The 18,900-nt window shown below is 60.5% G+C and overlaps 1 protein-coding gene and 1 long non-coding RNA gene across 2 annotated transcripts; both read left to right on the forward strand.

Annotated features, from left to right (window-relative positions):
• The first annotated feature begins 2,818 nt into the window (after nt 1-2,818).
• Nucleotides 2,819-7,986, forward strand: LOC147359749 (uncharacterized protein C8orf90-like). The gene is made up of 4 exons (XM_086335663.1): nt 2,819-2,872; nt 2,930-3,016; nt 3,304-3,325; nt 7,484-7,986. Exons 1-4 carry the CDS (start codon nt 2,819-2,821, stop codon nt 7,957-7,959), a joined length of 639 nt encoding a protein of 212 aa, XP_086191789.1. The 3' UTR covers nt 7,960-7,986.
• Nucleotides 7,987-15,780: 7,794 nt separating this feature from the next.
• LOC147359750 (uncharacterized) lies at nt 15,781-18,350 on the forward strand. The gene is made up of 2 exons (XR_015141182.1): nt 15,781-16,043; nt 17,717-18,350. It is a non-coding gene; the product is annotated as an uncharacterized LOC147359750 (long non-coding RNA).
• The last annotated feature ends 550 nt before the right edge of the window (nt 18,351-18,900 follow it).

Below are 18,900 nucleotides of genomic sequence, written 5' to 3' on the forward strand. Positions count from 1 at the left end.
CCCTCGGTGCCCCTCCCGAGACTCTGTTCAGCAGCTACCTGGCCCCTCCGGGCAGTTTCTCATCTCCGGGTTACTGTGCTCGTTGCCGCCACAGGGTGTCTGCAGGGGCCCATCCTCAGACCCTCCTTCCCTCCCTCTACGTGACGTCCCATCTCGGCTCTCAGTGTCAGTGTCATTTCTCCAAGAGGCTGACCTTGACCACAGGATGGTCTCCGCGGGTCACCCCTACCGTTGCCACCCCACGGGTCCCTGAGAGTTTCCTCTCTCATCCTCATCCCAACGGGTGTCTGTTTCATGGATTTGACCTTTACCCTCTGTGCAGTTAGGCTGTGAGCTCCCTGAGGCGGGGGCTGGGGAACTATGGGTCTGCCGCACTCCCATGCGCTGGGCTCTTCCTGTCCCCGGAGCTCCATGCCAGCCCATGTTTCTTTGTCTGAAGGGCTCTCTGGCCGCTGGTGGGAGATTCAGGGCATCACCTCTCCGGGGGAGCAGTGCTTAACTCATGACTGATAGGGTGGGTGGGTGACTGGGCCCTCACCTTCAGACAGGCTCATGCGGGGGCGCTGAGCCCCAGCGGCTCCCGGAGATGACCACTTAACCTGAATCACCCTGAATCACCCGCCTCCCTCTGTCCCTACCACATGCCCTGGGGTCAAGTCCTGTCCTCAAATCGTTCCTTAGGGCCTGGAGCTAGGCTGAATAATGGCCTCCCAAAGAGAGCTCTGTTCCAATCCTTGGAACCTGTAATTGCTACCTTATATGGCAAAAAAAAAAAGGGCTTCGTGGCTGTGATTAAGTTAAGAATCCTCGATGGGGAGATTATCCGGATTATCTGGGTGGTCCCTTAAAGCAACCACGTGCATCCTTATAGAGAAGGGTAGGGGGAGCTTTATCACAGACACAAGAGGAGGAGGCCGTGTGCCCACAGGGGCGGGAGTGGGGGTTGGGCGGGGTGGGCAACCCCCAGGAGCAGGGAGAGGGAGGGGCCGGTTCTCCCGGGAGCCGTGGGGGTAGCATGGCCCTTGACTACACCCCAGTGATGCTGTTTTAAACCACTGACGTTGTGGTGATTGTTGAAGCAGCGCTAGGAAGCAATACAACTTGCTTCAGGGGGAGACCGGACTGCACACACTGGGTCTGTCCTAAACGTGGAGGCAGGCCGGCCAGCAGCTGTCCCTTCCAATGCTGAGCACCCGGCCGCCCAGCTGCGACTACATTCCCCAGCCTCCCTTGCAGCCAAGAGCAACCAGGTGACTTGATTCTCGCCCTGGCACTTGAGAAGTGAAGTGTACAGTTTCTGTGCTTAGTTGCTTAGTCGTATCCGACTGTTTGCGACCCCACGGTCACCAGGTTCTGGCTGCAGCCTGCCAGGTTCCTCTGTTTTTGGGCTTCTCCAGGCAAGAATAGTGGAGTGGGTTGCCATGCCCTCTTCCATGGGATCTTCCCGACCCAGGTATGGAACCCAGGTCTCCTGCACTGCAGGCAGATTCTTTACCATCCGAGCTACCAGGGAAGCCCGAGGCTACTGGAGTGGGAGTGGGTAGCCTATCCCTTCTCCGGGGGATCTTCCTGACCCAGGAATCGAACTGGGGTCTCCCGCGTTGAAGGGGGAATCTTTACCAGCTGAGCTACCAGGGAAACTGCTGGCCGGAGAGGGTCCTCCACCCTCCTCTTCCTGGTTGAGAAGGAGCTGGAACGACAGTGGATGAGACCACGCCTCAAGGGGCGGAGCCACAGCTGGAAGGAGCCTGGCCTGCCCTGGAGCCTGGGACGGGCTGGATGGCGGCAGGTGGGCCTGGACCGTTGGCCGGCACCACCTTACTGAAGTTGCTCTCTGTTACCATGGTTTGGTGGTTACCCTACGACGCAGGGCTTGAGTGGCTACTGACAGGCCTGTCTTGTCCACAGTGTTCAGTGACCATTTGCAGAAGGTCAGTGTCTGGTTTTTCTCCTGCGTTGTCCCCACCATGCGGATAGCAAGCGGCCGCCCAGGGTCACCGGGCTGGGCTGAGCTGGTACGACGTCTGCCCTGAGAGCTGGCATCTGGTGGCCCGTGTGGAAGGTCCCACAGGACCCTGGGAAACAGGCGGGGAGCACGGGGCCCGCGGGCCCAGGTGCAGGTGGGCGGCCGCCGTGCCCGGAGCCTGCGGGGTCCTCTTTCTCCGTGAGAGCGCCTTCCTGGCCAGGGGCTCCAGACACACTGGTGGGTGGGAGGCAGGGAGTGCCAGGCAGGGCTCTGTGTGTGTGCTCAGCTGTGCCAGACTCTTTGTGACCTCATGGACTGTAGCCCGCCAGGCTCCCCTGTCCATGGGATTTCCCAGACAAGAACACTGGCGCAGGTTGCCAGTTCCTACTCCAGGGGATCTTCCCCACCCAGGGATCCAGCCCGCGTCTCTTGTGGCCCCTGCATTGGCAGGAGGACTCTTTACCACTCTTTACCTCTTTACCACTAGCGCCACCTGGGCTCTGGGTCGCCGCTTCTCAGGGCTGCCACCGGCACTCGGGACCCGGGTCTCCCTGATGGAGGAACTGGTGCCCAGGTGCCTGTGCCCAGAGCACCTGGCCGTTGTGCGTCAGGAGCTGGGCTGGGGGCTCACACGGGATAAATAGGAGGGAGCCGTGCGCTCCTCTCTCGCCAGCTTGAGGAACACAGGGCGATTCTCTGTGTCCTGTGCTGCCCCTGTCGTTTTGTTAGTGGAACTAAAACACGCTCCCCAGGGCTTCCAGAGGAGAGCTGGAGGCTGTCCAGCCCCTTGCCGGGCTCCAAGGTTCAGAGCCAGCAGGGAGGGATTAGCCCAGGCAGGTCACTGGGGTGAGGATGGAGGTCTCCGAGCGCCAGGGTAGGGTCCCCACGGCTCCTGAGAAGGGCCAGGTGAGCCGTGGCGGGTCAGGGGAGAGGCCCCTGTGCCTGCTGACCCTTCCCCCCCAGCCCCAGGGCACTTCCGGGTGGGGTCACTTTAAATGCAAGGTTCTCTCCTCCCCAGAAGGCCCTTCCCCCAGTCTCCTGGGCAGCCAGGTAAACAAGCCTGACCCCTGGCTGCTGACATGGCTTCCCCCTGTTCCGGGGACCCCAGCCCGGCAGGTCTGCCCCCGTGTCCTGTAGCCACTCCAGGTGAGACATGTGGAGGGGGTCGGGATGGAGGAGAAGTGGGTGCTCGTGGCAGCTGGGCTCTGAGAATGTGGGAGAGAAGGCAGCGCCCCCACCTCTTCCTGGGGGGTTTCCCCAGGGTCACACAGCAGGGCAGGGCAGGGTGGGGGCGAGCACCCCATCTCCTGACAGTTCTCCTTTCTCTTGTCCTGCAGCCCCTGGACCCTGAGCTGGGACGTGGGCCAGGGTCCTCCTCACTCCTCCAAGCCCTTCCAGTTCATTCTCCGGCCCCCTCTCCCACCTCCCTAAAAGCCCAGGGCGAGTCCCAGGTCCTCAGAAGTACAAACTCTTGGACTTCCCTGGTGGACCAGTGGCTAAGAGTCTGCGCTCCCAATGCAGGGGGTGTGCGTTCTATCCCTGGTCAGGGAACTAGACCCCACATGCCACGTGGTCAGCAATAACTGAAGGAGGTACACACTCACTGCCCACGCGGGGAGGGCTTTTAGCCTCCCGGGGATTTTGGGGCCGGGACGCTGACCCTCTCTCGAAATCTGCTGCCATCGCATGGGCGATCTCTCCCTTCTCCTGGCCCCTCAGCCCCCCAGAGGCCTCTCTGAGAAACGTGGCCCCCAGCCACCCATGCGGTGGTCGTGCCTTGCCAGCATCCAAACTGCATTCTGGCGCTGACCCTGATCTGGGGGCCAGGACTCCAGCACTCTGTGGGCAGAACCGTAGTCCGCTGTTTGCAGCCGGTTCCTCCTCCTCCCCGCCCTGTCCCCCCAACCCCGACGCCCCCGTCCAGCTCTTGATCATCACACCCGCACCACACCCTCCTGCCCTGGGCCTGCTCTCGTTTGATGGCACCCCCCGCCCCAGCTCTCTGCCTACTCCTTGCGGGCACCTGCACAGCTGGGGATCAACTCAACCAGGCTGATGCTCCCATTACATTCCTGGTTGGTGAGCTGCAGGGGGTGCTCTGTGCCAGGGTCCCACGGCATCCCTCCTCCCGTCCAGCCCCTCCTCTCTCCCAGCAATCGCCTCGCACCCCCGCTCCCAGCGCCCACCCTCCTCTCCCTCTGCACACTCAGCTGCTGGCCTTGCTCCCACTCTCACGGACAAAGAGGACCCCCACAGGCTCTGGGCACGGCAGCCGCCCACCTGCACCTGGGCCCGCGGGCCCCGTGCTCCCCCGCCTGCCCCCTGCATGAACAACCCCCTCCCCAGCCGAGGCCCAGCCTGGCCTCCTGCCCACGGCCATCACTCCAGCACCTCTCCAGCCTCCTCTCCTGCATTCTGACATTTTCTCTTTACGAGATCTTTCTCACCAACATAAAAGCACACAGCTATACATCCTGTCTCCTGACCCCACTTCCCTTGTAGCTACCGCCCTATTTCTCTGCTCCCCATTTTTAGCAAAAATCCTGGAAAAGGTTATTTATACATGCTGCCTCCCCGTCTTTCCCTCCCGTTTGCTCTGGAATGCAGTGGACCCAGCCCCTCCTTCCTGGACTTGGCCACAGCAGCTCTGGTCAGGGTCGGGGGTGACCTCCACACTGCTGAACCCGAGGTCAGTTCTCAGGTGCCCTTTGACGTGACCCATCGGCAGCTCAGGGGCTTCCCAAGTGGTGCTAGTGGTAAAGAACCCACCTGCCAATGCAGGAGACATAGGAGACGCGGGTTTGATCGCTGGATTGTGAAGATCCCCTGGAGGAGGGCATGGCAACGCACTCCAATATTCTAGCCTGGAGAATCCCATGGACAGAGGAACCTGGTGGGTATAGTCCATGGGGTGGCACAGAGTCAGACACGACTGAGAGGCTTACATGCAGTGTATTCGAAGGGGCAGCTCAGGGCTCAGGACCCCCTCCCCACTGACTCCCAGAGCCCCAGGCTCCCCTTCTCCTCTCACATCACTGCCGCTCCACCTCCTCTCCCTGACCTGGGGAAGCTGGGGGCCCAGGCCGGCTTCTCAGGCTTCTCCCTCTCTATTCTCACAGTCACGTCTAGTTCTGCGGCAGTGAGAGCATGGGTCCTAACTACTGGACCACCAGACTTTAAATGCCATCATTGCTCAGGAGTCTGTCTGTCTGTCTTCAGCCTGGAGCCCCCCTACCTCAAGCCCAGACTCTAGCTAACTCTGCTCTCCACCTCTTCCCCAGTCTGTCTGAAGGCATCGCGGGTCCAGAATTAGACTCTTGAGCCTAGCCCCAGGTTGCTCCTCTCAGTACATGGGGCTTCCTTTCGTCCAGTGGTTCAGGCCAGAAACCGTGTGTCTTCCCTTTGCTCCCCTCCGTTTCCCCCACCAGCCCCTCCATCGGCAGAGCCTATAGGCTCCATCTTCGAGACACATGTAGAACCAGCACTTCTCTCTGCTGAGCCCCAGCCCCTCTGCCCTGGATCGCTGCCCTGGCTGCCTTGTGGTCTGCGTGGCAGCCCTCACCCCTCACCTGTCTGCTCCGCAAACACCAGACCCAGCTGGCTAAATGCCAGTCAGGGGTGTTCAGTCCTCTCCTGCCCCACCCCCAGCCCGGGGCCCTTCCCTCTTCTCCACACTTTCCTCACCCCTGGCCCATAGCAACACCCCAAAGCCTCTCCACAGCCCACCCGCCTGTTGGTACTAAGTGTGAGGCCGGGCCAGTGGTGTGGACATCAGTGTGGTGCTGTGCCTCCGGCCACTCACCCTGGAGGCCTTCAGGGAGGAGGCGTCCTGGTGGACAGGACAGGCTGCCCGGGGTGGGGGCACCTCCATGCTGCCCATCGAACCTGAGGCCCCTGCAGGGCTGCCTCAGAGCTGTCCAAGGTGCTGAGTGCACTGGGCCCTGAGCCAGCCCCTCTGGCCTCACACCCTGCTCAGAGCTGGTCCACCGCCTCTCCTACCTGGGTCTGTGGCTCTGGAAGCAACTGCTATGGTGCTGAGCTAGGAAGGCACTTCCCACTGACAAAGAGGTTCACAAAAGTTCATAACCTCATCCACAAGGATGGCAGAACAGGCTTGACTGTTTCCATTTTTCAGATGGGGAAACTGAGGCTCAGGGAATCCAGAACCCAGACCAGGCTCTCCCAGGTGAAGGAAGGACCTCTTACCCAGGTCTGCTGGCTCCTGTCCCTGGCCTGGGAGAAGCCGAGTGTGTGTTGTACACAGCTGTAGCGGAGCCTCTCACACAGCAGATGCCCCAGGGAACTTACAAGGGGAGGGGAGTCATTGTCCAGGGGCTCCTAGCAGGAGGGTGTGGCATGGTGGAACGCTCCTGCGGCCATCAGTTCAGGGCGGGTCTCTCTGGGTCTGCATTCTCACCAGGAAAACAGTCTGAGTGCTGTCGCCCCTCACAGGGGTGCGGGGTGAGGACCTGAGAACTCACGGTCAGAGCCTTGTATGGGTTCATCCATCGCCTCCTCTCAGGCCCTCCCCCTGAGTCCTGCCTTGTCTCCAAGGAGCTGCCCAGTTGGTCCTGTGTCCCAGAGGCTTATCTATACCCAGGGAGGGCCCATGGTTGCATTGTTGAGTTCAGGACCCCCAGAGCTAAGCACTTTGCTGAAGGAAGCAAGGAGGCAGGGGGGGAAGGGTCTCTCCTAGCAGCTCACAAAAGGTGTGGGCTTGGAGTGGTGGCTTGGGATGCTGGCTGGGGCCATGGATGGATGGGCCTCAGGTGCAGAGGCCCCCAACCAGGGGCACAGTGCTGCGTCCATACACACGTGATATCTGAGAGCAGACTCTTGGATTTCACCAGACCCCTGCCTCCTGCGAATCCATGTGTGAGCCAGTGATCAGACACGTCCCCATTTCTCCTGGAATGTGCTCCTGGAGTGAGGAGGGAGGGGGGTGTCCCACAGACACAGCACCAGCCCAGCTTCCAACGGGATCCTTCTCCCTGGTGAAGACCGTCAAGCCGGTCGGCCCCTGATCCCTGTGCCCAGGCAGGGCTCCCCCCTCCCTCCATCTGTTGACACAGGCTGGCTCTGGCCCCTCCATGCTCGGCCTGCTGAGTCCTCCTTTGAATTCACCCTCACCTGGCTCTGTCTCCCCTCCCCTTTCCCCGAGGTCTATCCTCTGCCCAGGCCCAGGATCGACTTTCCACTAAGAGTCGTCAGGTCACCCCTGCTCTCTGGGGATGACCCCAGGTCCACAGCAGGCTCTGCGTGGTCCCTGCCAGGCTAGCCAGACTCTTCCCCTTCTGGAACTTTCCGCCCAAATAGTATGTAGTGGCTATATTCTAACACACCTCTCCGGGCCTTTCTGCCTCTCACAGCTCCTTAGCGCTGTCCCTGGAAATTAGTCTCCCTCTCCGGTACCCCTCCCCTCTCTGTCTCCACGTGGCCCGCCTTGGCTTCTCTGGCTCATTGCGGGTGGCTGCGGGAGTCGCTTATCCCTGGCCGCTCCGCGATCCCTGCCTGCAGGCCCCGCTGCGCCCCAGGAGCCTCCGTTCCCGGACATCTACGGCGGGGACGCGCAGCTGTGGGAGGCGCACTTCCGCGGCATCGGGCGCGCCTACCGCGCGCTGGGCAAGGAGGACGACTTCGCCATCCGCGTGCTCACCGAGGACTTCACGCTGCCCTTCCCGTTCGCCTGGCCGCCAGGGCCCGACCCGGCCCGCGGGCCGCTCTTCTACGACCCGCACGACCGCACGGGCTTCGACTTCCTGCTGCGGGGCCCAGGCGCGCCGCCCCCCGTGCTGCTGCGGCCCCTGCACAGCACGGCGCAGGCGGCGCTGCGCAAGCGGCGCCTGGAGCAGCTGGCGCTGAGCTACGCGCACGCGGGCGCTGGCCCCCGGCCCGGCCTGGTGCTGCTGGCGCCCGTGCCCGCCGCCGCGGGCAGCGCCTTCCCGGGGCCCGAGGCCGCCTCCCCCGGCGGGGGCGCCCCCCGGCTGGGCTAGCGCGGCCCCGAGATTGTCAACAAAGTGTGCAGAGCCTCTGCTTCTCCCGCCCCGAGGCTCTTTGCCAGATACACCTGGGCGGGCATCTGGTGCCAGGCAGATCCCCGGGTGCCGGGTCCGCGGTGGTGTGGGATGTCCACTTTGTCCCAAGTGGATAATGAATCAAGGCGGGAAGTCGGAGTGGCAGCCGGGATGGGCTGGCCAGGCCGGGAGCGGCTGTGGCAGGGAGAGGACCTGGGATAGTGGGGGATGGATGGCCCTTTGGGACCCCGTCACAGCCTCTTGGTGGGCATTAGCACCCCCATGCTGCAGGTGAGGACCCTGGGTCCCAGCGCTCCCGGGAGCAGCTGCGACTTGGTTCCCATGTGACTGCAAGTTCAGCAGGGGTCCCGTCTTCTGGAACAGAGGGGCATCAGGGTCGGCGGTGGGGCATGGTTGGAGAGATGGGAGGAAAGGGACACAGGAGTTGGAGGGCAGGGTGGGGGAGGGGCGGGGAGGATGTGATGGGGAAACAGGTGCCAGGACACAAACATCACACTGGGAGCCCAGTTCCCAGGCCGCTGCTTTCCTAGCGGCCCTCTGTGCTGGCTCTGCAGAGAAGAGGGTCCTCCTGCCCCCCACTCCCACCCCACCCCTCTTATGGGGCTGAGAGATCAGCTGAGGCCGTTGCTGGCCTGGCCTCCGTCCTGGGTGTCTCCCTCTGTAGTTGAGAAGCTCTGGCAGAGGCCAGTCTATCGTGGGCTCCTGGTGCTGGGCAGAGCCGCTGGACGCAGGACCTGGGTGACCTTCTCCTGCCACCTGCCGGCCAAGGCCCAGCCTTCCTCTTGTTGGGGGCTTGGATCCCAGGTGTGCAGGAGGCAGGGGGCTGGAGGCAGGGGGCTGGAGGGCACCTTCTTACTCAAGTACAGATGGAATCGGAGCTTTTTTTTTTTTCTCCCTTTCTTCTAATCCAGGAGTTATTTATAGCTTCCTGGTGGTGGGCAGAGATGGTTTTTCCAAAGTCTTGCTTGGTGTGCAGGAAAACCAGGGACAAGAAATGCTCAGCTCTGGAGGACAGGGGCTCAGGCTCTGCAAGAGGGGTCTTCAGCTTCTCCCTTCAAGACCCCTGACCCTGTTCCAGATCCCTTTCTCCTTGTGGGCCCTCTCTCCAATTTTATAGAGACGTATGGCTCATGGGAAAAGACTCTGATGCTGGGAGGGATTGGGGGCAGGAGGAGAAGGGGACGACAGAGGATGAGATGGCTGGATGGCATCACCGAGTCGATGGACATGGGTTTGGGTGGACTCCGGGAGTTGGTGATGGACAGGAAAGCCTGGTGTGCTGCGATTCATGGGGTCACAAAGAGTCGGACACGACTGAGCGACTGAACTGAACTGAACTGATGGTGGTTACACCGCAATCCTCATGTGTGTGAATCCTGATGGGGTAACAGAAATGACGTTAGGGACTCTATCAGTGTCCCTGTGTTGAATACTAATTGTTCGGGTTCCCCCAGAAGCAGGCCCTAAACGTGGATTTGGGTGCAGGTGACTGATGCGGGAGGTGACCCTTGGACACATAGGTAGGGGAGTGAGGAGGTGAGACAGAGAAGGGAAGGAAGCCAGTGGGGGGCATGCTGTGCGGCTAGGTAGGCCTGCAGGCAGATGGAAACCCCCTGGGAGACTGTGTGGGGACCGCCGCACCGCCATCCTGCCTCCGGGACAGGGAAGCCAGTGTTTAAGCTCTGCCTCCCTTGTGGTGCGGGGACCGAGCCTGCACTTCACCCAGAAACAGCATACACGGGGAGGAACTGTTTAGAAACTTTTAAAAGGTGCCAGAGTAGCTTTATAAGTGTAAAGTGTGATAAGAATTTGGAGTTTATATTTAGTATACTCCTTAAATAGAAAATTTTCTAGAAATGTATTTTTAATGTAGTTTATGGAAGTATTGGGGCTTCCCAGGTGGCACTAGTGGTAAATAATCTGCCTACCAATGCAGGAGACATAAGAGATGCGGGTTCGATCCCTGGGTCCAGAAGATCCCCTGGAGGAGGGCATGGCAGCCTACTCCAGTGCTCTTGCCTGGAGAATCCCATGGGCAAGGAGCCTGGTGGGCCACAGTCCAATCTAAAGAGTCAGACACCACTGAGCGACTGAGCATGCATGCATGGAAGTATTCGCCTGTGACATGTTGGAAATAAAAACGTGGCCCTTTACCACCTCTAGTTTGAGAAGAACTTACCTAGGGGAGAAAGATAAGTAACCAAATAAGTAACCTACTAAAGAAACAAACATGATTAAAAAAAAATAAAAACCGCAGTAAGTACTATAAAGAAAATGAGTAAGGACAGGTCTCATTTCAAACACAGTGGTCATGAGGGCCTCTTGGAGGAGGTGACATTTGAGATTGGAAGAGTGAGGAGGGCTTCAGGCAGAGGGGACAGACTGTGCAAAGGCTGAGCAATTAAAAATAAAAGCTTCAAAGGTCATAGGACTGGAAGCAGGGGGTGCAAGGCCAGAGCACAACGAGCAAGAAGAGACTCTCATTGATGAATAGCCTTCCCCTTATGGGGAAGACTCTAGAATCTTCCCCACAAGACTCTAGGATCCCAAAGCCCTTTCGTGTATACTGCATCTTTTCATCCTCCCTGTGGTTCCATGAGGTCAGTGGGTGGAAGAGGGCCCTGGGGCCTAGAGAGGGGAAGGGACGTGCTCAAGAGCATAAACCAGCATGTTACTAGAACTGCACATTATAGCCACAAAAGGCCTGGCTTCAACAGGCTTAAATGGCAGAAAGTTAAAAAGGATGGTTCATGTAACTGGAAGATCTAGAAATAAACTGAGATTCAGGTAAGGTTTGATCCAGGAGCTCAAGGTTGGATCTAGCCCTCAGACTATCTTCCTTAATGATGGCACCATGCCTGATGCACCTCCTGACTTTTCAGTCTCCCTGGCCACTGACAAGGAGAGAGGCCACTGGCTTCCCAGAGCTCTCATGGAAGACTGGATCCATCTCAAGCCCCAAGAAGCTTCCCTGAATGGCATTGGTCCAGTAGGGTCACGTGTCTAGTCCTAAATCAGAGAGTATCCTGTACTGACTGACCTGGGCATGTGTTTCCTGAGCCAATCCCTATGATCAGGGGTGGGGTTACCCTGACTGGATTCTAAGAATAAGGCCAGGAACAGCACAGTGGATCTGCTTGAGGGGAATGGAAGGGATGCTGGGGAGGTGGCTCCCATGTCCATCACAGCCAGGAGGTGTGAGCCCTGGGGTGTGGCCCTTGGGCTGACGTTTTTTTTGCTAAATCACGCATTTTCTCTTCCAATTAAGTACGCTGTTACTGGAGAGCAGCTTGGGTCAGAAATGGCCACAGTGGGACCTCTACTGTTTCATGTGAGGCAAGGGTGATCATCTAATTCGTCTCCTGACCACCCACTCAGTGAGGGGGCGGGGCATTAGGGGGTGGGAAGACTTCCTGCATCAGAAACCTGTGGGTGGGGGAGTCGGGAGGCGTCAGGACCTCTGCTCCTTGCCCCTTGGATGAGCGTCTGGGCAGCCCCTTCGGGACGCAGGGTCTCCTGTTGCCCTCCTTGCAGACAGCGCCATGGAGCCTCCCCGGACCTGTTTGCTCTGGCTGCTAGGGTGCTCAGAGCCCCCTGTGCCCTCCGCCCTAGCTTTCCTCAGGCGTGATCTCCCAGGTGCGGTGCCTCTGCCTTCTGGCCGCACTGTTTTATCCTGGACTGGCTTTCGAGTCTTAGGCTGAGGGGCTAAAATCTTAAAAATGATGCTTCCAATTATTTTTGAAAATTGGAGAGCAATACCTTCTTTTGAATGTTGCAGACCCTTTCACCCCCTCTGACTTGCCAGAAGATTCCGCCCTATTCTCAGAATCAAGCCTGGTGGTCTGCACTGAATACTGTGGGTGTTGTGTCAGGGGCTGACCGCTGTGACATTGGGCCCTGGTACTCACTGGGGTGGGTAATGGCTGCCTCCCAGGCTCCGGGAGACAACGTACCTCTTTTAGAAAGCTGTGTCCTCTATGCCCCAGTGCTGCAGCCCTTGGTCAGCGCTTAACCAGGGCCTCAGGTCCTCAGTGGTAGGTGGGGGCACGGTCATGGTGCTTCCGGGTGAGACGCTGAAGGGGAGGTGGGAGGGCTCATTGTTTAGACCCCTGGGTCAGCCTGGCATGCAATGCCAGCCCACAGAGGCCAGCTATTTCCGCTGGGACTGTGCACTCTCTGGCAGCTAGCCTTGTCCCCTTGTCTTAACCCAGGGTGGCTGCTCCTCCTCTGTCCTGCCTCTCCACCCTGGAGCCCAGCACACACCTCCTCTTCACATCCCTCCCTCGGGGCACCGGCAGCCTCGCCAGCTCATTCACATCACTGCTGGTGCAGCAGCATGCAGGGCAGGGTGTGACCTGTCAGTGGTCACGTGGGACCTCTGTCCCTAGAACCTACTTGTGGGGGCTGCTCTGAATGTTATGAATGTGACCGGGGGCTCTCAGCTTGCTGAACAGGGAGGCTGGGCATCCTGGGGGTCCCTGGGGGAGGACAGGAGTCAGGGTGTCAGCTCAGAACCCGAGGCAGGTTCCCTCTAACCTCCTAGCCAACACAGCATTCCCAGGGAGACTGGAGACGCCATGTCCTTCCATATTCCAAGGAGAGGGCTCCCGTTTGATCCCTGCACTGCTGGGAACAGGGGTCAGGGTCCCTCCACCCGCTGCGTCTGCTCCAGTTTCTTCGGGAACAGACTCTGAGGAACAGTGAGAATGTTTAATTAATTGCAGTTACAATCTTCAAAGGAAGCCGGGAGTTGAAACTTGTTCCTAATTACTGTGTTGCGATGTCGGCCGGCTCCCCAAATTGATCGTGTTAGAATTTCCGATGGAGGATTAATTGAGTTGCTTCGAGGACCACTTTGCGTCCCTCCCCCTCAGATGCGGCCTGTGCTCAGCCTGGAATGACAATGAAGGGGGCCGGGCGGACGCTGGCGGGAGCCAGCCTGTGAAGAGCTCCCAGCCCAGGTCAGGGCCGTCGCCTCGGCCCTGGCTCAGGAGCGGGGCGTGGGCTGGCCGAGCGGCTCCCTGCCGTCCCTGGCGTACGCGCTTCACCCAGTGTGTCCTGCTCCTGCCTCTGCAATTTCCCTGCGTGGGGGCTGCTCCCTCAGCCCCCTGTGTTTAGGTGGGGCCTGTGACTAGTGCTGGCCAGCGAGTCCTGGTCACCGTGACATGCGTCTCTTTGGGGCCAGAGGCCTTCCTGCCGGGACAAGACCCTCAGGAGTCCTTCCTTCCTCTGCCCCATGACCCGTGGCTCCGGAGACAGTGCCTCCTCCACCGTCCTGCGTCCCGGAGGCACCTGCAGCGAGAGAGAAATCGCCCCTCGTTGCCCCAGCTCCTAAGATTCGGAGGTGTTTCCTCCCGCGGCACGGTCTAGCGCCTCCCAACTGATGCAGCCTCTGCAGGCGAGACTGTGTAGGCCCAGAGCCAGATGGGACCAGGGGCCCGTGTTCAAAATCAGGAAAATGGCAGGATGACGACAGCAGAGCGCTAAACCAGCCCTGGAGTGTGACTGCCTAGGTCACCAGCCCCAGACCCTGTAGAACGAGAGGCGGGAGCTGTGAGCAGGCCTCGTGGGGACAGGTTTTGCGGGGCCCGTGGCAGGGGCAGGGCGTGGGCCGCCCTCCCTGTCCGCCATCCTCCCGGCCCGTCCTCAGGCGCCTGCTGCTGCTTTCCGTGGAGTTCCTGAGCTGTTCTTGCTCCTTTTTAGACGGGCTCTCTGCTCTGCCACCTGCCCTAGGCGTGTGGGGCTGGGAGTGCTGCCTTCCAGGGCTACCGAGAGGCTCGAGGGGTGTCAGGCAGGTGGGGGAGGAAGGCACCAGAGAGGGGTTTGATCAGAGCCCCCAGGGAAGGAGGGTGGGGGGCAGACTCTGAGGAGGGGAGCCCAGGAGGTGAAGGACGCCAGCTTCTCGTGTGGGGTCAGGACAGAATTAACAGAACTTTGGCTTGTTCCGCGGTGGGCTTGGATCTGAGCAATGGCAGCAGCTCATTAATTCTTTAAAGCATGCATTCATAGGGGTGGTGTTGATTTCACCCCCAAGGGGAAAATCTGGTTCTTGGGGAGTAGTTCTTAAATCTGGTTCTTAAGATTTCAGTGAAGAAATCTTAATTGTTATGTCTGAAGCACAGCTTCGCATAAAGTACTCACACAGAGATGCACAGTTCATCTGTGGTCTTAAAATTTCTTGGGGGGCAAACTAGGAAAGCATGTCTAGAAAGACCCCTTAGGTGCTGAGGGGCAGAAAATGAAAGAAAGGTTGGGAAGCACTGGTCTAGAAGGATCACTTTGCTGCAATGGGTTGAAAATAGATTTGGGCGCGGGTCCCGCAGAGGCATTGAAAAGTGGAAGTGTTAGTCGCCCAGTCGCGTCCGACTCTTTGCGATCCTGTGGACTCTAGCCCACCAGGCCCCTCTGTCCACGGGATTCTCCAGGCAAGAACACTGGAGTGGGTTGCCATGCCCTCCTCCAGGGGATCTTCCCCACTCAGATATTGAACCCAGGTCTCCAGCCTTTCAAGTGGGTTCTTTATCATCTGAGGCACCAGGGAAGCCCACGAGAGCTGGAGGCAATTGCAATGATCCAGATGAGCCGCGCTGGAAATCGGAGAGGAACCTGGGAGAGGGGTGCAGCTCCAGGGCAATTTCCTGAAGGTTAGAGAAGGAAAGGTGTCAGGGAGGCCCAAAGTTTGGGTGGGGGCAGGGGAAAGCTGGAGCTTCTATCCTCTGGGATGGGGAGGCTGGAGAGGAGGGTGTCTGGGGAGCCTGGGGGACCCCAGTGGCGGCGGCAGGCTCAGCTCGGCAGAGGCCTCAGACAGATGGGTGTGCTGGGGACCCAGGCTCAGCGCAGGAGGAGGGCCTGCCTGGTGCTGGCTGAGATGTTTGAATGGCCGAGGAAGCGTGCACTTGGAGCACTTGGAGTCCCTTGGCTTGGTACGCCCTCAGGCTTCTCATCTGTGAAATGGGCACTCCGTCACTTGGCCTGAGGCTGGTTTATCTCTGTGGGGCAGGGACTGTCTCCAGCAGGAGCTGCTGAGGCCCGTTTGAGGCCCCAGTGCTGGGCTGTTGCCGGGGTGTTGAATGTTCTCATGGCCTTTAATTACTGAATGCTAACGAGCCCTGAAATTAAATTAAGAAGAGGAGCTGACCGCCAGCATCCCTTCTCCCCCGCGTGACGGAGTTAATGGGGATCCTGGGGACAGGCCGGGGCGGAGGGGTGGTGTTAATGAGGGCAGGGGGGCCAGAAGTTTGCAGGGTGTTCTGACATTCAGGCTCAGGTCATTCTGCCGGCTCCTGTGGCCCAAGGAGAGAGGGCAGGGCCCGCCCCAGAGTGTCCCAGCCCCAGACCAGGCCAGTCCCATCATCCCCCACTCTCCCAGCTGGGGAGACTCAGGTCTGCCACCATGGCGGGCAGAGTGACCAGCAGGTTCCTGGTTCAGTGTCCGTGCTTCCTCTGATGGCCCTGAGCCGAGGCCAGCCAAGCTCGCTGACCTCTCTGGTCCCTGGTCTCCTGTCTGTGGGACAGAGGGATGGTGCACCGTGTGGGGTCAGCTTGTAACTGAAGGACAGGGTGGACGTGCATCCGAGCTTAGCTGGGCTCCGGCCGCAGGACGGCTGGTCTCCCCTGGCCGTTGAGGGCTCCCGCCTGGAGCCCCAGGCACCTGGGTCTGTGGTGGGTGAGCGTTCCTGGAAGGGGCCTGCGTCCTCTGACCCCAGCCCGGTCATCAGTCCCTGGCCACACTGGCCTCCGCTGGTTCCCAGGCCCAAGAGCTCTGGAGGAAGCCCCCAGGAGTACCCACCTCCCATTCCACATGCGTTTGTCACAAACCCATGAATGTGCCATCTTCGCCCACCCCCTCCAGGCGAACTTCCTCCACTTCTGCAGCGAGTTCTGCATTAATCACCGCTAATTGCTAGCGGGAGTCGTTTATGTCAAGAGCCATTATTCCTTGGAATAAAGAGAGAGAAAAGACGCTGCCTTCCAGGAAGCCTGGCGTTGGCCCTCATCGAGAGCGGGATGAAGTATGAGGACGCCATCCAGTTCATCCGACAGTGAGTGGCTGGTGGGGAAGGGCGCTGGTGGGTGCAGGGGGTCCTTATCCTTCCCTCCCTACCCCGCAGGGGCCCAGGGCCCCGCCAGGAGGCACTCCTGACCCCTGGCCCCGTGCCATCCTCTGAGGCCTTCCCCAGTTCAGGGCAGCCTCCTGTGGTACCAGCGTACCCCTCAGGCTGCCTAGCCCCGACTGAGGACGGGTCCCTGTGTGTGGTCTGCTCCCCAGACTGGGAGCAGAGAGTGAGGAGAGGCTACATGCAGTGCCTGGCTGGTCCCCTCTCTGGGGCCCATGGCTCCTTCAGCCTGGGGTGCATCAGTCCGCACTGGCCCTGCGGTGCTGAGTAACAGGCCGGTCCAAACCCATCTTTGACACAGGGAGCTGGGGCAGACACCTCTTTAAGCCTCCAGCACTCCTGACGTGGGGTGTCACTCCCCTCAGCTCTTGGGAGAGGAGGAACCCCCAGAAGCCATCCAACCCAGCCCAGCAGTGAAAGGAGCCCCCCCGTGCCACCTGCCCCAGCTGCCCCAACCCCCCCGGGACAGGTGACACCCCAGGATCTTTCAGGACTGCCCTTCTGAAGCCCTGGCCCCTGGGCCCTCTGCGCCCCATTCTCAGCCCCCATGGAGGTCTCCCAACCTCCTCTCCTTGGGGGGAGGGGGCTCCTGTCTGCTGCTGCCCCCAGGAAAGGAGCCCTGGTGGAGCAGGGTCCCGGGGTGGCAGCAGGGACAGTGGGGTGGGCACAGAAGACCTGAGCCCGCCCCCAGCCCACCCACTGTGAGTGTGTATGTGTGAGACTCGTGCACCGTCCGTGCCTGGGTGTCTTCTTGTGCTGCTCCCCCGACGACAGTTCCCAGGGCACAGCCATCTCTTTCTCCCAGAGGCAGGCTTGTTTACCAGTCAGGCGGCCAGCCCTGCGTGCGCCCGCAGGAGCTCTGGCCTCCTCGGGACCCTGGCACGTGTGCACACACACCAGGCACACGGTTTCTCTCCGTGAGCCTGTGTGCAGCTCTGTGCCTTGGCACAGATCTGAGGCGGCCCCAGGGTAAGGGCCAGGCCTTCACCGTCACCTCTGCCCCACTCACCTGAGCCTGCGGTTCCCTAGTTCCAGGCCTGTGACTGGGGGCTGGGCCCAACCTGGTGACTCAGAGCAGCACAGGCTTGCTCCTCCCCGGCCCACGCATCATTGACCAGTGCCAGTCCACAGCCATGTCCAAGGTCTCGGGCGGTGGGGACCTCTGGAAGTGCCTGGTGGGCAGTGCTAGGTACCCCCACACCCAGGCACCTGAGGACCACCTCCTGTCTCCTCTCCTCTCCCTCCCAGCCAGCCGGCATGCCAGGCTCCAATCCCCACAGGCTCTGCTTTCGGGGGGTGGGTGGTGGTACCCAGGTAAACACGCGGGCCTTGGAGGGTGCGGACCTTGGGGTTGGGGAGGTGAGGCGGTCAGCCTGGAGGAGCGATAGCCAGGTGACCTGAAGGTCAGCAGCGGTGGCTGCAGTGACAGTGATTCTGGCGGAAGGAACAGCCCGGGCAAAGGCCCAGAGGTGGGGGGGCTCTGTGGGTCACGGGGACCCACTCCAGCCCCTCTCGCCTCTGGGGCCTGCAGCTCTGGGGCAGGGTGGGCGGCCGAGCCTGGGTCCTACCTGACCCCCACCCCGGTCCCGTCTGCCCAGGAAGCGGCGCGGAGCCATCAACAGCAAACAGCTCACCTACCTGGAAAAATACCGGCCGAAGCAGAGACTGCGGTTCAAGGACCCCCACGCGCACAAGACCAAGTGCTGCATCATGTAGCTCAGGCCCTGGGCACCCGGCGCGGGCTCAGCAAGGCTCCCGCCACGGGCCGCCCTCTGCCCTTTGCTCCCAGCCCCCCGGCACACCTGCCCCCACACCCCTCGCGGGTGTCTTCTGTCTCTGCTCCCTCCCTCTGTCCACCCAGCAGGTGTGTGTGTGTGTGCATGCACACGTGTGCATGTGCGTGCACCGCTGTCTGGTCCAGCCTTCCTTTTGTCTTTGCCTGCGTGTCTGTCTCTCTGTGCCCTGAGCCCTCACTGTCCCTCTGAGGCTTAATCCCCCCCCCAATCTCCCTGCCTTATGTCCCTGGCTGTCCTGTTAATGCCCTGCCCACACCGCCTCCGGGCAGCTCTCCTTCCTGGCCGGTTTGTTTGGGGGCTGGTGTATTTTTTAACCACTGGGCCCAGCCCCTTGTCTGTGGCCCCTCACCCTGACCTGTTCTTGGCACCTTAAATTATTGGGTCTGGGGCAGTCAGGTGTTCTGGACACTCGAAGGCAATAAAACCAGACCCTGTGGCTGTGTGTGCCTGGAGAACGGGGTGTGGGCGGCCTTGGGGGGCTGGCGGGACCCAGGGATGCTGCGGGGCGCGTCCCCTCCTGCCGGCTGTGCTTGGCCGCCCCCTGGCGTCCACGCTGGGTCCCTGCACTCCCTGCCTCAGGGTGGGGCCGTCCCAGATCAAACACATCAGGGGCTGAGGCCCGAGTGGGCTCTGCCCAGTTGCCCTGTTGCTGTGTTGGGGGCCGGGTCACTGGCATTGCCCCCGTGCGGGACAGGATGGGTCACTTGGTAATTATTCTGGGCCATGTGTCCGGCGGGGTGGCTTCCTCATCCTGCCCCCTACTAAGTGTCCTGACTTCAGTCTTAGAAGCCCAGAGAAGGGAGGGGGTGATGGTGCCCACTGGGCTTGGGGTGGAGGGACACGCCGACTCCTCACCCCGGAGCGGGGAGGGGAAGCTGGAGGGGTGGAGGGTGACCCCGGGGTTCCTGGGGTGAAAGGTCAGAGTGTGTTGGGGGCTGGGCCTGCTGGAGGGCACAGATGTTGCCCTGCTCCGTGAGCAGCTCTGC

Source organism: Bos grunniens, chromosome 14, assembly GCF_055505025.1.
Source record: "Bos grunniens cultivar Pamir isolate PY7600 chromosome 14, Bosgru_T2T1.0, whole genome shotgun sequence".
Classification (NCBI taxonomy): domain Eukaryota; kingdom Metazoa; phylum Chordata; class Mammalia; order Artiodactyla; family Bovidae; genus Bos; species Bos grunniens.

Bases quoted from the DNA above. Each gene is read 5' to 3' on its own strand.
- LOC147359749 (XM_086335663.1), top strand. From the start codon at position 2,819: ATGGAGGTCTCCGAGCGCCAGGGTAGGGTCCCCACGGCTCCTGAGAAG. The intron at 3,017-3,303 runs GTAAACAAGCCT...CTTGTCCTGCAG, and splicing joins CCAGTCTCCTGGGCAGCCAG to CCCCTGGACCCTGAGCTGGG. The intron at 3,326-7,483 runs GTGGGCCAGGGT...CCCTGCCTGCAG, and splicing joins CCTGGACCCTGAGCTGGGAC to GCCCCGCTGCGCCCCAGGAG.